This window comes from Rhinichthys klamathensis, unplaced genomic scaffold (assembly GCF_029890125.1).
Source record: "Rhinichthys klamathensis goyatoka isolate OS25496 unplaced genomic scaffold, OSU_Roscu_1.1 h1tg000059l_1, whole genome shotgun sequence".
NCBI lineage: Eukaryota > Metazoa > Chordata > Actinopteri > Cypriniformes > Leuciscidae > Rhinichthys > Rhinichthys klamathensis.
Genome location: NW_026606604.1, coordinates 4837614 through 4855957, shown reverse-complemented (window position 1 = coordinate 4855957; position 18344 = coordinate 4837614). Strand labels below are relative to the sequence as shown.

Genomic DNA, 18344 nt, shown 5'->3' with positions numbered 1-18344 from the left:
GTTTGTAGAAGAGTCTGACGCATGGTTTTGAGGAGTAGGGAGTCTTTGAAACCACCCTGTTGTTAACTCTGCATGTCATTGTGTATTTACTGCATGTAAACATGACATTTATTTTTGGGTCACGCTACCAGGGTGTGACATGCTGTTTTCCAGTGTAGTGATCTTGGCATTTCTTTGAACAGTGCAGTGGACCATAAACCCAGCCGCTGTAAATAAAACCGCTCTGATTACATATATTACTTGAGAAATGGGCGATGACTTTATTTGTATCCTGTTACTATAGTAAATTCTTATAATTCATGTCTCATTGAAGTCTGTTAGTCATCACTTGGAACAGTTAAAGGGACAGTTCGCACAAAAATGCAAATTATGTCATAATTTACTCGTACTTATGTCATTCAAGACCGGAATGACTAGATATTTTGAGAAATATCTGTGTGTTTTTTCTGACTTTCTTTTGTCCAAATTTTATTGTGTGGACAAAAACAGCATTCTTCAACATTCTTTAATTACCGGGTAAGTAGGTTCAACTGTAGAAAGAAAAGACATACAGGTTTGTCATACAGCTTTTATTTTTATATTTTCCGTTTATTTTAGTTTAAGTTTTAGTAATTGTGTTATGTGCTTTGGTCATTTTTATTAGTTTAATTAGCTTTAATTCAGTTTTATTTCAGTTTAAGTTTGTCATTTTAGTACTTTAACTTCAACTTTTATTTTGATTTTGTTTTATTTAAAAATTTTTGTAATAGTTTTAGGGTTTAGTTTAACAATAACAACACTGCTTTAAACTCAAGCTGAATAACTTATCAATATATAATTGAGTTGAACCAGAGGTCATTCTACGTTTAAATACATTCTGCTCACGAATGACAGGATGTTTAAGTATACAAAGCCCCTACAATGGTAACCATGACATTGTGTGTGACCAAAATGGCATCAATCGCCTAAACCTTGAGTTTACCAGCTGTTAGATTCCCCCTTTGTTACATGATGGCAGCTTGTTTACTCTTAGACTGTAGTTAGAAAGAGTTTTTCCTTCATCACGGCCTGACTTTGCCTAAGCTGAACCAATAGATGGAAGATGCATTGAATGTGCTGCCCGCTGCCCCCTAATGGAGATCAACAGTTACGACCATCTGACCTGGATCTGTCAGCCCGCTCTGATACATTCTCCAGGTGTCTCTTTGGAGAGAAACTCAGCCGCAGATATTTTCTTGGATTTCCTTAATGTATTTCACTGTGATTCAGTGCAGGTAATATGATTAGTTCTGAACTAGCTGACCCAAATAAAACCCCTTTGGACCCTTAATTCCAAAATTGTACAGCTTGACATTGTGTTTTTTTAATTTGTTGTGATGGTTGATTTGGATATTGAAGGAAACGTCCTCAGAGAATTGCATAACGTTGGAGAATTTCCTGCTTCCTTAAAAGGACGTTCTGATGGTAACTAATTTGTGCATATCTCAACTCTGATTGGTCAAAGCATTATATGTCATGTTGTGTGTTTAATTTGACTACTATCGTTGTCATAGTCACGTTTCTATCCTATTAGTCTGCGAGATCATTTGTGCCCAGAGCATTCTCTTGCACAAGTGTCTGCTATTTCTAAAATGTGTGAAGCCTCTATAATACCTTCCGGTCCACTATTACATGCTCCCCACAGAGAGGGAGATAGAAATTCACCCAGGCTTTTCTCAGGAGATATTGTGTCTGTGTGCGATTATGTTGCCTTTTTATCAGGACACAAAATGATTCTGATCACCGATTACTGTTTTTGTGAGTTCGTATTCCTCCAGGGTGGTTTCATATTTTTAAGATCACAAAAATCTGTGAGGTTGTTATCAACACCCTCCTTTCAAGGACGGCAGGGGGATTGATGTATGTTTGCGGTTGCGACTGTTTTGCAGCCCGAGGAGGCAGGCTTGAATAAGGCTGTTTTTGCTACCAGTTGTATAGTTAATTCCTTAAGTGAATTTTAATTTTTTAATGTCACTGTGTGTGTGTGTGTTTGCCCTCAGGTTCAGTGCTATGACCCTGAGTCCGACTCCTGGTTGCTAAGGGCCAACATTCCCATCGCTAAGCGCTGCATCACAGCCGTATCACTGAACAATCTCATCTATGTTGCTGGAGGCCTGACCAAATCCATCTACTGCTATGACCCCACTGAAGATTACTGGATGCATGTGGTCCACACTTTCAGCAAACAGGTACTGACTGCAATGAAGTTGCGATTTGAAATGCTACAGAGCGCAAAGGGACTTGGCTTTAGTAGTGTTTTTCTTAGAGAATAAAGAGTTCTAAGACTTGAACTAAGCAAATCAGCTGCAACACGAATCACAACATTACAAACTATAATTTGTAGCCATAAAAAAAGAAAAGAAAGAATAACAATTGATGTATCAAATGAAATCATAAATTAAAACTAAAATACTACATTTTATTTTTTGTGCTTTTACATATATGTAATGACAACTTGTATACACATACATTTTAACAATTATTTACAAAATATAAATAATATACAAATATATCAGTTGTTTTAGAGTGTAGGGAGAATGACGTGATTTAGTCATTTTACAATACCATCGATTCCCGTTTTTGATAGTAACAGCAACATTCCTAATCGGTAAGTGCAGCGCCCCCTACTGTCCTAGGTGTATCTACCCTTTTGGAATGTTGGACGCTTGAACCCAGATTCGTTTATTTGTCTCTCGACGTGATCCTATAATCAATCTGTGACCCTTGGTTCTACACTACTTCTTGCAAAGTGCAACTCAGATCTCTGCAATATCACTTTTAACCAATTACAGCTACCGATCTGTTCTATTAAAGGGACCACACTATAAAACTGAAATATACAATGGATTTATTTAAAAGAAAAGAAAAGAAAAGAAAAGAAAGAATTGACAAAACCGAAATCAAATTAGATATGAATCAAATCTGTTCAACCAACTTCTGAATAAACTGGTATTTTCAAAACAGTGTTTGATTGACTCTTCTATGCACAACAACAGGCACTTAAAGGGTTAGCCTTTTAAACTTCCATCAAAATAGGGCTATCTAATGAATCACTCTTTAAATTAACATTTCCTTATTTTACACAAAGTACAAATTTGTCTTCACCTAATGTAAACCAATATACCAGTGTAATTCTGGTGTCTATGAAAACTCAGTGCAAAAATAAAGCATGTTAAACAAACCTCAGTTTCAATCAGAAATACAAACTTTAACCCTGTAATAATATACTCAATGAATCACAGGGTATTAAAGCATTATATCATTCACCAATGAAAAAACACAACTTATTGTGGGCCCACACACACGCACACACACACACACACACACACACCCGTTGCAGGCCTGAAACGTTGCTTGTGTGCGTTGAGGCCGAGTGAAACGTAAAATGGCCGCTTCGCTCTATAAGAGCACAAAATAAAATAAACAAAGTGTACCTGAGTGTAAGTGGCAAGAGTTAATGATTTCCGTCACCCATCAGATCCATCCACGTGAAGCTGTCATCAGTTAGCAAACTCCCGCGACGCCAGAGGAACTCCTAACCACTCGGGGATTAGGAGCGCTATCTGGATTCCTCCTCAGCGGCTCTGTCACTCTCGATCGATGCACTCACAGTTCTTGGCAATCGCTTAGATCACCTTTGATACTCTCACATTCGCCGATGTAGGGGATAAACTTGAGTTAAGTTTTTTTCACCAGTAACATGAATAGTCCGATTCACTGCGAATCGCGATCATCAAGCATTAAACTAACAGTTCTTCTGAACCCCGTCGTGTTGACTTCACTGTGTGATCGGGTTGACCTCACAACAGAATACTATACAGCTTAACACTTAAACAATGCAGTTCTTCTGACTATATCTAACACAAAAACCCAGCGCGCTCTGTTATCATGCCGACAACATTCACCTTCTCTTTCCTTCTTCCCCTACCTCTGACCCTCCCTCGAGTGACATTAACACTGGCCAATCACAGTTGCCATAACGGATATGAGGCGGGATCAAGCTGTTTTTAGCCAATAACGTTAAACCAAACACAACTTACTGACATGAACATTTTCTGAACAGGTACACTTTGATTCAATAATAAACTCTCGTCACCAAGCACTCATTTCTGCATACCATTTAAAATAAACAAATAAATAAAATAGAAATAATAATAAAGAATAATCATGTCGAAAAGTAACCCAAAATTAACCCAGGGTTACATCCTCCTCCTTCTGAAATTCTCATGTCCCCATGAGTATACAGACTTTAAATATGAATAATGAGTCTATTCTCAGAGTTAGGACATATCCTAGTACACCTGGCACATTTAGGTAAAGGTCGATATTTTTTTGAAGGGCAAAGTTCAATCTTTGAGGAATCTGTCAGATGAATAACTATTCCTCTGTGCACAACTGTTACGGGTCTCTCACTAGGTTGGCCTAGTTCATCGTAGCTTAACTTAGAGACAGGTTTCACCTTCCTTTTGGGACAATGCTCCATGGGTTCGGCCTCCAAGTCTGATGCATTATCAGAGCTATTTACTTCTCCTTCTGAAGATTCTTCCTCCACCACTGAGTCTACAATCGGGTGCATATTCTCTCTGAAATCCTCGTTTTCACAGGTTTCCTCCACCACTTCCTCTTCTCCAGAATATTGAGATTCACTGTCTGTGTGGGCAGTTACTTCATCCTCTTTAACTTCAAACTTGTGCTGGAGATCAGGAATTAACTGTGTCCATTGTCTAGACCTATCTGGACTATAGTACCCATAGCTTTCATCTTCACCTCCTGAGGAATTATCAGTGGTTACAGGAGTTTCCAATACTCTTTCTTCTCTCAATGTTTCTTTGTGCTCTTTTGTAGCTCTAGACCTAGTTACTGGCCTTTGAGGAACTTCTTGTCTCCTAACAGATTTTGGCATTCTCACCGATTCTCCAATAGGTAAGAGATGATCTCTGTGCATTGTCCTGACTCCTCCAGTTCCTTTCTCTGATTTGAGTCTGTACACAGGCAAATTGTCAAGCTTTTCAAGAACAATGTACGGGGCCGTATTCCACTTATCCTCCAGTTTGTGCTTTCCTGTGAAACTGAGATTTCGAATAAGCACACGGTCTCCAGGCCTTATGCTTTGATATTTCACCTTTTGATCATAGAGACGTTTATTTCTCTGATGATTCTTTAATGCAGATTCAGAAGCTAGTCTGTAGGCTTTCTGAAGATCTGTCTTTAGGTCTTCAACATACCTCTGGTATGTCTGTCCTTCTCCTCCTTCTGAAGAAGTACCAAAGCACACATCAATTGGCAAGCGGGCTTCTCTTCCAAACAAAAGAAAGTAAGGTGAGTACCCGGTAGCCTCATTTTTAGTACAATTGTATGCATGTACTAATTTGCTGATATGCTGGCTCCATTTTTGCTTTTCTGCAGCATCCAAAGTTCCCAGCATGGAGAGTAGTGTCCTATTAAATCGTTCAGGTTGTGGATCTCCCTGAGGGTGGTAAGGTGTCGTCCTTGATTTCTTAATACCCAGCATTCCCAGAAGTTCTTTTATAAGTCGACTCTCAAAGTCTCTCCCTTGATCTGAATGTATACGGGCTGGAAGTCCGTAATACACAAAGAACTTCTCCCAGAGAATCTTTGCAACAGTCACTGCTTTCTGGTCCTTAGACGGGTAGGCTTGGGCATAGCGTGTAAAATGGTCAGTGACAACCAGGACATTAGCAACACCTTTGGAATCTGGTTCTATTGACAGGAAATCAATACATATAAGTTCCATTGGCCCACTACTAGTGATGTTACTCAGAGGAGCGCGTTTCTGAGGCAATGTCTTTCTGGCTATGCATCTTCCACAGTTTTTGACATACTTCTCAATCTCAGAAGTCATTTGTGGCCAGTAGAATCTGTCCTTCAGCAGCTCTGTAGTCCGCTCGATTCCTAGATGTCCCGCATCATCATGTAATGAATGCATTACCTGTTGATGGAACTGTTCAGGTAAAACAAGCTGTTTTTTCTCTTTACCACAGGGACTGATGAACACTCTGTACAGCAGCTTATCCTGGCTGACCAGCTTAGGACCTTGTCTCTGCAATAGAGTCATTCGCGGGTTAGCACTTGCACCAGTTGTAAGTACCTTTCCTTGCTCCACAGCTATCTTCACCGGTCCAATGACTGGATCTTTGTCTTGAGCCAACTCAAGGTCAGCATGTGTCAACTGTTTCAGATGTCCTAGCTCCAGCTGTGTAAAACGTGCATAAACAGGTGGAACAATGCTAGAATCGGCTCCCAACTGATCTACCAGTCTGGTGGAAGATTCCTCATTTTTGTCACTTGTCACCATCTGACAGATTGCTTTCACTTCTGACTGGGATATTTCTGTCCATCCATCAGGTGACCCACCTTCCAAAGGATAACGAGACAATGCATCAGCATCGATGTTATAACGTCCTGGCTTATATTGCAGACTGAAATCATATGTGGCCAATGCCGCCAGCCAGCGATGTCCTGTTGCGTTCAACTTAGCTGTAGTGAGGACATAGGTGAGCGGATTATTGTCAGTTCTAACTACAAATTTCACCCCATAAAGGTAATCGTGAAATTTATCCACTACGGCCCACTTCAGTGCCAAGAATTCCAGTTGGTGAGTTGGATATCTTTGCTCTGTTGTACTCAGTTTCCTACTAGCATATGCAACTGGTCTGAGTCCTTCCGGATACTCTTGGTTCAGTACTGCACCTAGGCCATTCCCACTTGCATCCACATGTAGGACATAGGCTTTGGAAGGGTCAGCGAATGCCAGGACAGGGGCATGAGTAAGACAGTAGATAATGGTTTTAAAAGCCTCAGTGCAATCTTTGTCCCACCGCTCACCAAATGGTTCTGACTCTTTGAAGTACTTTCTCTCTGTGGTGACCTTTCCACCCCCTTTGGCTGGAGGATACCCTTTGGTGAGTTCTGTCAAGGGACGCACAATTGCAGAATAGTTTTTGACAAACCGTCGGTAAAACCCACAAAATCCTAGGAATGACCTTAAGGTTTTTACATCTGTGGGCATCTTCCACTTAGTGACTGCTTCTATTTTCTCCGGGTCAGGAGCAACCCCATCAGCAGAGACAATATGGCCCACATATTTGACCTGTGACATACAGAGCTGGCACTTATCCATTGAAATTTTCAATCCATACTCCTCCAAACGGTCTAAGACTTTCAGAAGCCTCTGTTCGTGTTCTTCTAGAGTGGACCCAAAGACAATAATATCGTCAAGGTACACTATCACTTCTAGCAGATGCATGTCCCCAACTGCACGCTCCATGAGTCTTTGGAATGTCGCAGGCGCTCCACTAACTCCTTGTGGCATCCTTTCAAACTCATAGAACCCTAAAGGACATATAAAGGCAGTCTTCTCCTTGTCCTCGTCTGCCATGGCTATCTGGTAGTAGCCGCTCCGCAGGTCTAAGACTGAAAACCACTTGCTTCCTGCAAGACAGTCCAACGCATCATCTATGCGTGGGGTCGTGTACTGATCAGGAAGAGTTCTGCTGTTCAAAGTCCGATAATCGATACACATGCGTATTGCACCACTTTTTTTACGAACAATTACAATTGGGGAAGCATAAGGACTTCGGGATTCTTTAATAATCCCTGTAGCTAACAGGTCTTTGAGGTGTCGACGGACATCATCAATGTCAGCTGGAGCAATTCGTCGAGATCTCTCTCTAAATGGCCTAGAGTCACTCAAACGGATGCAATGTTTAACGTCCTTTGCCAGTCCTACATCCCATTCTTCCTGAGAAAATACATTACCTCTCTCAGACAGTTCCTGGCGAAGTCGATCTTCCCACTCTTTTGGAATGGTGGACTTTGTGAAATCAAACACCTTTGGATCAATGGTCTTGGATTTCGTCGGGGTAACAGATGCCACAGTCACTGTATCTGTAGGAAACACATGCGCTACGACTGTTCCAGATGGTATTGTTACCTCTTTGCACGTCTCATTCCTAATCAGCACCTTGAATTTGTTCTCCTCTACAGCAGAAGAGGGCAGTACAACTGGAAGAATGAACAGTCCTGCAGGCAGCATATCATCTGAAGGGGTTTCTACCATGAAAATTTCCTTCTCCAGCGGTTTTTGTGACTCAACTGTACAAACAGCACACATTTCTCCTCTTGATGGTATGATGCAAGCACCTGGACCTGTCCATTTAACTTCTCCAGCAGGTATGTCAAGTCTTGTCTGTGATTCTAGTTCTGAGTTGTGAAGCTGAATTCTTAATGTGTGTGCCTCATCCGTCTCATGACCAGCGGTGCCAAGTCCAATCAAACGTTGGAAAAAACTTGCATTTGTCCCAATGATCGCAGGCACTTGTTTAGGACCTTCAGGTTCTGGACAAACCAAAGCAAGGATGGAAACAGTCTCTTCCACACCCATGACAGAAGCAGGAAAAGAAACATCTACCAAGACATATCCCTTGTAGGGATAACTGGCTGTGCTAAGGCCCCAAATGGACAGACCAGAGAGAGGCTGAATGGGCACTGATGACAGGTTTTCAGAGTACCATGGCTCAAAGATGATAGTGACCTGAGATCCACTATCTAGTAAGGCTTCACAGGGCTGACCATTTATCTTCATAGTGATTGTCAGAGCTGGACCCACCAACCCTACAGGAAGACTACTCTTCTCAACCACAACTGTCTGGCTTTTGCGAGAAAAGCTGGATTTATCACTAGTGTGTTTACTACTACTCTGATCCATTCTTTCGTTTCTAGCCTTCCGTAATGATCGCACAAGTTTCTGTATCACCAGAGAGTAATTCTCAGGAGCTTTGCACTTCGGAGCAATGTGGCCATCTTCCCCACATTTGTAACAGAAGTAATCTTCTTGAGCCTTTTCAAATCGGGGTTTCACAGAAGTATCAGCCTGCTCCAGTGAACGTGGATCTCTTGTCATCTGTGGCAACTGCCTAATACTCAGTGAAGCTAACTGCTCTTCTAGTCTTTGCACCTGCTTCTTTAGTGAGTGTACTTCTGAATCCCCTGATGTGTCACCTCCTCTCCTTCTTGGTATGGGCTTTGACTCCATCATCACCTCTGGCGTAGTTACTTTAGAAGATCCTTCTGCCACTTTTGTCCGCAGCTCTTCAATTTCAGCTTTCAATTCTCTCACAACAGCCAAACTACTCTGTCTCTCCCGTGGCCGGGGAACCGGCTTTACAGTGAAACCCAGACTATGTCTGGCAGCTTCGCTTTCTTCCGCCTCCCTTATCTCATTCAGGAGAGTTAGGAAAGTAGGTGGATTTCCTCGTCTCTCTCTCAATCTCAGCTGGAGCAACATCAAGTCAGATTCAACAGCTCCCCGAATTAGCTGCTCGACTCTTGTTTGGTCCAAATTCTTCCAGGGTAACCCACCTTTTTGTGCTACCTTGGTCAGAGATTTCTCCATTCTCTTCAAGAAATCAGAAAGAGCTTCACCAGGATTCTGCCTCAGTAATCTGAAAGCAAAATATAAGTCTTCTCCTGATTCAGGAGTTCCAAAAGCTCCCTCCAAAGCCTCAAGATACTGAAGAGAAGTTGCATCTGGGCTAGAAAATCTGACAGCCTTCACAACATCCAGGGCTGAACCCTTTAAGCTCTCAATTATACGTCGACGCTTCTCCTTCTCTGAGCATTCACACTCCATGATCATCATTCTAGCTTGATCCATCCAGCTCTCCAAAGCCTCTTCCCCTGTTGGAGTAGGAACAATACCTGAAAAGGTCCTTAAACGTCGGTATGCACCTCCATCGCTGACAGGTTTTGAGGTTTTTTCCAGCAGTTCACCCACCGCACGGATTATTGATTCTGGAGAACCTGCATTGGAGCTGGGTGTAGAAAACATAGCTTGAAGATCAGTGAAAGACTTTCCTTCTTGTTTTAACAGCTTTGATAGTTTCTCAGCAAACCCAGCAGGCGGTGACTCGGCACTTTTCGCTACAATCATCTTCCAAGGCGTCCCACCCCCTTCAGGTATCACTTCCACAGGCACGCGAGAAGGATCAACCTCTTCTTTGCACTCACATAGCACAATCAAAGACCCTGGAGTTGGCCCTTCTTTATAATCCCTGACTCTCACTCTTCCCAAAACTTTGACTGTTTGCATAGTTTCCTCAATGCGTGCCACCCCCACATCCGCGGGCACTCCCAACAGTAACACGGCATGTTTCTGATCAATTATTGCTTTCTGACTCCAATCGTCAAGTTCAGCTTGTAAGAAAGAATAGTCAACATCCATAATTGCCTGATCCACTTAAACCTTAGTTTTTTCTACAAGCAGTATTCTCTTAGCACTTTACTGATTTTCAAGCAGTGTACTGAGCAAGGATCATCCCGGACGAGCCCCCACTTTATGCAGCGCCCCCTACTGTCCTAGGTGTATCTACCCTTTTGGAATGTTGGACGCTTGAACCCAGATTCGTTTATTTGTCTCTCGACGTGATCCTATAATCAATCTGTGACCCTTGGTTTTACACTACTTCTTGCAAAGTGCAACTCAGATCTCTGCAATATCACTTTTAACCAATTACAGCTACCGATCTGTTCTATTAAAGGGACCACACTATAAAACTGAAATATACAATGGATTTATTTAAAAGAAAAGAAAAGAAAAGAAAAGAAAGAATTGACAAAACCGAAATCAAATTAGATATGAATCAAATCTGTTCAACCAACTTCTGAATAAACTGGTATTTTCAAAACAGTGTTTGATTGACTCTTCTATGCACAACAACAGGCACTTAAAGGGTTAGCCTTTTAAACTTCCATCAAAATAGGGCTATCTAATGAATCACTCTTTAAATTAACATTTCCTTATTTTACACAAAGTACAAATTTGTCTTCACCTAATGTAAACCAATATACCAGTGTAATTCTGGTGTCTATGAAAACTCAGTGCAAAAATAAAGCATGTTAAACAAACCTCAGTTTCAATCAGAAATACAAACTTTAACCCTGTAATAATATACTCAATGAATCACAGGGTATTAAAGCATTATATCATTCACCAATGAAAAAACACAACTTATTGTGGGCCCACACACACGCACACACACACACACACACACACACCCGTTGCAGGCCTGAAACGTTGCTTGTGTGCGTTGAGGCCGAGTGAAACGTAAAATGGCCGCTTCGCTCTATAAGAGCACAAAATAAAATAAACAAAGTGTACCTGAGTGTAAGTGGCAAGAGTTAATGATTTCCGTCACCCATCAGATCCATCCACGTGAAGCTGTCATCAGTTAGCAAACTCCCGCGACGCCAGAGGAACTCCTAACCACTCGGGGATTAGGAGCGCTATCTGGATTCCTCCTCAGCGGCTCTGTCACTCTCGATCGATGCACTCACAGTTCTTGGCAATCGCTTAGATCACCTTTGATACTCTCACATTCGCCGATGTAGGGGATAAACTTGAGTTAAGTTTTTTTCACCAGTAACATGAATAGTCCGATTCACTGCGAATCGCGATCATCAAGCATTAAACTAACAGTTCTTCTGAACCCCGTCGTGTTGACTTCACTGTGTGATCGGGTTGACCTCACAACAGAATACTATACAGCTTAACACTTAAACAATGCAGTTCTTCTGACTATATCTAACACAAAAACCCAGCGCGCTCTGTTATCATGCCGACAACATTCACCTTCTCTTTCCTTCTTCCCCTACCTCTGACCCTCCCTCGAGTGACATTAACACTGGCCAATCACAGTTGCCATAACGGATATGAGGCGGGATCAAGCTGTTTTTAGCCAATAACGTTAAACCAAACACAACTTACTGACATGAACATTTTCTGAACAGGTACACTTTGATTCAATAATAAACTCTCGTCACCAAGCACTCATTTCTGCATACCATTTAAAATAAACAAATAAATAAAATAGGAATAATAATAAAGAATAATCATGTCGAAAAGTAACCCAAAATTAACCCAGGGTTACATCGGGAGTAGTGTAGTTCTTCATCGGGAAAACAGTAGATTTAAAAAGATCGAAATCACACTGACTTACGGCATCTACAGGAGTATATGATGTTTTATTAACAAAGTTCGGGAGGAGCACGTTCAAATAATTGATCCAATTATCACATCATTCCAACCAGCTGTCGACCATCAGTAATCAACATGTCTATCCAATCAGCTCGAGTTGGAGACCTATACACACATTTGACTCACCAATGTTCTTCGACAGTTTTTCAGCATCTTGGCTCGCCGTTTTGCTACCATGTCACACCAAAGTTCTTCATCTGACGAGGAAACAAACATCCCCAGGGATCCGCCGTTGCTTTTTCGCCGGTGTTCTGACGATTTGTGCTGCCTTGTCGGAAATGCTACCCAAGCGCGAATCGATCACAGAAAATGTCGATTCATTCTCTATTGTTTCCATAATGGTATAAATCTCACAATATTATGACTTCGTTATTTCATTTAAAACAGGGTAAGTGTACGGGGAGCATATTTGATATTTTAAATGAACTAGCAATTATCACATTTGATAACAAGTAAAAATGACGTTATTGTATATTAAATGAAATAGAATTATAGTAAAATTTATAAAGGTATGAGTACTGTACTGTTTTTATTTTTAAACGGTATGAAAAATTATCATAAAATAGTCATCTTTGACCTGTCAAAGTACACCTTTTCTACAAGTCTCCACAGCAAGGATGCATAGATTTATGGTCGTGGTAACGCAGAAGAAAACTGAGTCTGCACATGCGCATAACCAGTAAGTAGCACATCTTGATGGGTAACATGAATCCGAATCATCAGAACACCGGCCCCAGGACTATTCCTCCAACGCCAGACATCGCACCTGAGCCCCAGGCTTCTTCACGCGGCCGCACACCTGCCAGAACAGCCCTGCGCATGCCAAGATGTCAAGGCCAGTCTTCGCCCATTGAGCTGCAGCAACAGGCCTTCAGCGAGCCAGGGCCGCGCCCCAGATTTTGCCGTGGCAAATCCACTCCCACCTTTTGACGAGGCCCAGCCCTTCACCGCGGCTTCTACGGCCACAGCGCCGCTTGCAGCTGGACCCAGCGGCCTCCCCACAGCTCTCAGTTTTATACTCCCGCTGTTCATAACCCTTTTTCTTTTCAGTTGCTTCCAGCTCCCGTTGCAGACACTAGCGCGAGGCTATCGCCGCTAGCAGCACAGGCCCAACCATTTCAACAGTTTTATCCAACAGGTTATAACCCCGCCCACTTCACGTGGCCTGCAGCTCCAGTAGCTCAAATAAGCGTGAGCCCGCTTCGGCTTGCAGCACAACCCCACACTTCATTCTATCGTCCTTCCTTTCCTTTTCTATCCTCCAACTAATTTCCCTTTCCAAGCCACACATGGTAATCTAAGTGTGAGGCCGCCGCCGACATTCACAGCCATGGCTTATACCCTTCCCAGCTCTCTCATTCAAACTAAACCACAACATTCTCTCTTCACAGCAACACCGATGCTCGTTCCGTCCAACGCCGTCGCCATGGAACCACCACCAGCGTCTCAAAGCATCCGCGCTCAGATCCTCTCAGAAATCCAGGACACTGGCTCCAGAGATGGACCAATTCCCAACTCCAATTCCCCGCTATTTAGAACTGATATTCCCATAACCCACCCGTTAAAACCCCTCCTCGACGCATCACTCAACACCATCCTCCAAGCAGTTTCTCCCAGGACCCTCCAATCCTACCTGACCGCTTGGAGATGTTTTAAAGCATTCCATGTCTCTTATAACATGCCGTTCCCCGATTTTTCTCTTCTTTCGATCACCTCATTTATTTCCTAGCTTAATAGCGTTAAGGGCCTACAAGTCGGGTCCATTAAGGTTACTTGAGCGGCATTCAGTTTTTCCATAAATTGATGTACGGCGCTCCCTCCTCTGAGATAAACAATTCACAAACCTCCCTCCTGATCAAAGGGATTCAAAGATCCCAGCCCACCCGTCCCGACGCCAGACAACCCATAACGCTAGACATTCTCACCAAATGTATTCATGTCCTCCGCACAGGCTACCAGCCCCTCAATACAGCCCGCACACTCTACGCTATGTTTATCTTAGCCTTTGGTTTTCTTAGATGCTCGGAACTCGCCATCACTTCCAAATTCGACCCAAAAATCCACCCCACCATCTCAGACTCAGTCAGTACTAGATGGTGAAACAGTCTTATTTTTGATTAAGCAAAGTAAGACCAACCAAACCAAAAAGGTCATTTCATCTACATTTTTAACCTCTCATCACCAATCCAACCATACCAGTCCATTCTGGCATATCTGCAACGGAGAAGTTCTCTGGCTAAATGTCCTCTGGAACCCCTGTTCATAGACGAATCCAATAAACCCGTGACACGCTTTTGGTTCCAGAAACACCTCAAATCCGTTCTACATTAGTCAGGAATTTCAGCAAAGAATTTCTCAAGTCACTCCTTCCGTATCGGGGCAGCAACTTCAGCAGCTTCAGCGGACGTAGCGAGAACTTTTCCGGTAGAGCACTTACGTTTCTTTTCCGTCCAGCGAGCATGGATCTCCCAGCGGACGTACTGTGTACTTTTCTCTACTCTCTCCCGTCCAGTGAGCATGGACGCAACAGCGATGCCCATCCCTCCAAACGCTACAGCCTTGGAACCAACCCCAGTAGCCAACAACATCAGAACACAGATCCTCTCAGGTGCTGACATTGATTTATCTTCCCTGCTATCTTTACTTCCTCAATCCGCTTCAGATCGCCAAATAGAAGTAGGCGATTTTTTCAGTTACTTTCCGCAACATCTCTTGTGCAGTATACAGATCACTCGCTCACTCCACCATAAACTGTCCTCCGGTTAACCCTTCATCTCCCCATTGCCCAGTTGCATCCCAGGGAAAATCTACCAGTTACATCCCACGACCAGTACTTTTCGACTCGCCATCCAAAGATTTTAAATCCACCTCCAAATCTCGTGATCAAGTCTGCCATAATCTTAACTCCCGGGGATGCTCAAGACAACGTTATCATTACCTGCACATCTACAACTACTGCGGCAAGTTTGGTTCCAACACCGCAGCAGTATCATCTCTTCCTTTTCATCAGGAGCTCGTTCTCCAGCCAAATGGCTCATTGGATAATTTGAAAGAAAGTCAGAACCAAGTCTTTCCACTACAGCATAATCTACTCCGCTCCCGCAGGAGTTCCATTTCTCCATCCAAACTTGATCCGCCGCAGCAGCATTATCTTTTCTGCTCCCGAAGGAGCCCAGTTCCATGTCCAACTTACCTTTTGGACAGTTGAATTCAGAAAACAAGTTTGACCCACTGCCGCAGCAGTGTCGTCATCTCCACTCCCGCAGGAGTTCTGTTTCTTACTCCAACTCGCTCCATTCCCGCGGAACCATTATCTCTTCTGCTCCAGCAGGTGCTCAATTCTCCATTCACCTCACCATAGGATACTTGGAAGCAAGTCGGAAGCAAGTTTTCAACTGTCGCAACAGTGTCATCTACTCCGCCCCCGAAGGAGCTCCGTTACTCCGTCCAAACTTGCACCATTGCCACAGCAGCGTTATCTTTTCTGCTCCCGCAGGAGCCCAGTTCTTAGTCCAACTTACTTTGGACAGTTGAGTTCAGGAAACAAGTTTGGTCCACTGCCGCAGCAGTGTCATCTACTTCGCTCCCGCAGGAGCTCCGTTTCTCCGTCCAAACTTGCTCCACTGCCGCAGCAGCATTCTCTTCCACTCCCGCAGGAGCTCAGATCTCTGTCCAAAGGATAGTCGGAAAGCAAATCGAAAGCAAGTTTGGTCCACTGCCGCAGCAGTGTCATCTACTCCGCTCCCGCAGGAGCTCCGTTTCTCCGTCCAAACTTGCTCCACTGCCGCTGCAGCATTCTCTTCCACTCATGCAGGAGCTCAGATCTCTGTCCAAAGGATAGTCGGAAAGCAAGTTTGGTCCACTGCCGCAGCAGTGACATCTACTCCGCTCCCGCAGGAGCTCCGTTTCTCCGTCCAAACTTGCTCCACTGCCGCAGCAGCATTCTCTTCCGCTCCCGCAGGAGCTCAGTTCTCTGTCCAAAGGATTGTTGGAAAGCAAATCGAAAGCAAGTTTTGTCCACTGCCGCAGCAGTGTCATCTACTCCGCTCCCGCAGGAGCTCCATTTCTCCATCCAACTCGCCTTCACTGCCGCAGCAGTGTTTCCTCCTCCGTCCCCACGACTATTCAATTCTCCATCCAATTCGTCATCAGCGAGGCCACCCATCTGATGCCACGACAATCAACTCCCTTCTGACGATGCAAGAAGACCTCCCCATCCAGCGACAAAATTTCCTCCCTATGATTGGCACCATAAGCTTACACTCTGCAAGTTTTTGGGGGGTCATCAACATCATTTCTGGTGGCTGTCCCACATTTATTGCAACTTTTGGGGGAGTACTTTGGGTTCGGGCCAAATATCCGAGCCCGGAGCCCTCTCCCCGGACAGCACGCCAAATATGCATACCATTTATTCTATCTAACTTATTTGTAAGTGTGAACTAGTGAAATGATGTTTTATTAACAAAGTTCGGGAGGAGCACGTTCAAATAATTGATCCAATTATCACATCATTCCAACCAGCTATCGACCATCAGTAATCAACATGTCTATCCAATCAGCTCGAGTTGGAGACCTATATATATATATATATATATATATACACACATTTGACTCACCAATGTTCTTCGACAGTTTTTCAGCATCCCTCCACCACCCCGTCTCCTCACACTCACCTGGTTACTACTTAAACCAGCAATACGGGGGGAGTACTTTGGGTTTGGGCCAAATATCCGAGCCCGGAGCCCTCTCCCCGGACAGCACGCCAAATATGCATACCATTTATTCTATCTAACTTATTTGTAAGTGTGAACTAGTGAAATATTAGTCCATTAACCACCTTAGATCTGTCTTGAAATGTTTACACTAAAAATATTTCTCTGTGGAGAAAATGCTCTATTGAAACCCTTCTGTTACACTCAGTTGACACACTTGTGTAAACAGACCTGCATGTTTCTGTTTTTCAGGAAAGTTGCGGTATGTCGGTATGTAACGGCAAGATCTATATCCTGGGTGGGCGTGGTGAGAACGGCGAGGCGTCAGACAACATCCTGTGCTACGACCCGTCCACAGGCATCATCACGGGCGTGGCCGCTATGCCCCGCCCCATTTCTTACCACGGCTGCGTCACCATTCACCGCTACAATGAGAAGTTCTACCATTCATGATACTAAAAAGCTCACTCACTACAGGGACGCAGATAAACTGAACCTTATTATAGATAACGGAGCATTACAATAGGTAAGGTAGATAAGTACGGTTTGTCCCAACCCCTTAAGTTCACAAGCTTTAAGAGCTGTCCGTTAAACTGACAAATACACAACCCTAACTGTTTTACATTCTACCTTCAGGAATCAGTTTGACAGCATCACACAGATTTTGTATAGATTTGCATACTGTTACACAAATGTTTCTAAATTGATTCACAGCTGTGAATTTTAGCTAGTCTCCGATCTCCCGTTCTCTGTGATCTGGGTCTTCCTCTCGGGTTAAACTCCTCAATTGGTGATTTATTTTTTCCACTTTATTATTATTATTATTATTGAATTTTCTATTGTATTTTAATGTATGGTGTCAGTGGTTGTTTAAAATGTGTGAAAGGTGTGATTATTTGTGACTGGTCGAGAGAGTGTTCAGTTGTGATGGAAGTGTGTTTGAAAAGATTCAGCCAGATGTTTGTGTGCAGGAACCACTTTTTGTTAAGCTCCCATGTCTAATGGGTATTTAGTGAACAAAAATCCACCAGGCACCAAAAAGTATAGTGTTTCTTTTAAAATTGCTTTATGTATGCATGTTTTCTGGTGATATTAATTATTTTCTGTATTTTGTAGTAGAAATTGCGGCTATCATGACATTTATCGGGGAGGGGGAACATGTTTGAGAAATATTCTGTCTGAACTTTTCTAGTAATGCCAGCCATATGAAGCATTACATGTGAGTCGATTAGCCTATGTTTATTCTGTTTCATTTACTCTACGGGAAAACAGGATTTCTTGCATATAATGTAGAATACAATCAGTAATGTCTTGTTTATAAGTGAATCATATATGTGCTTTCACTTTTTAAGTTATTTATTCTTGATCGAAGTCCAAAAGCCCCAACCAGGCACTTAAGTTTTAGTATTTCTCAGTGTCCCGGAATGTAAATATGATCCTTCTTCAGGTTTACTGTATCAGTAAGTGTTTGCAATGTTGATGCATCAGGCCAAAAGCCCACTTCACACTCTCAGCTCCTATAAAACTCTTCCTTTTTTTTTGTTCTTACAGTAATCTGA

General features: G+C 43.0%; 1 protein-coding gene across 1 annotated transcript in view; it reads left to right on the top strand.

The window, feature by feature from the left end:
- The window catches only part of klhl24b (kelch-like family member 24b), a 29343-nt gene extending 11625 nt beyond the window's left edge, over positions 1 to 17718 (top strand). Inside the window, exons 6-7 of the mRNA XM_056249094.1 lie at positions 2019 to 2207; positions 17038 to 17718. Of these exons, the coding sequence (XP_056105069.1) occupies positions 2019 to 2207; positions 17038 to 17238 (390 nt within the window). The 3' untranslated portion in view covers positions 17239 to 17718. The remainder of the gene's footprint in view (positions 1 to 2018; positions 2208 to 17037) is intronic.
- Positions 17719 to 18344: the final 626 nt, after the last annotated feature.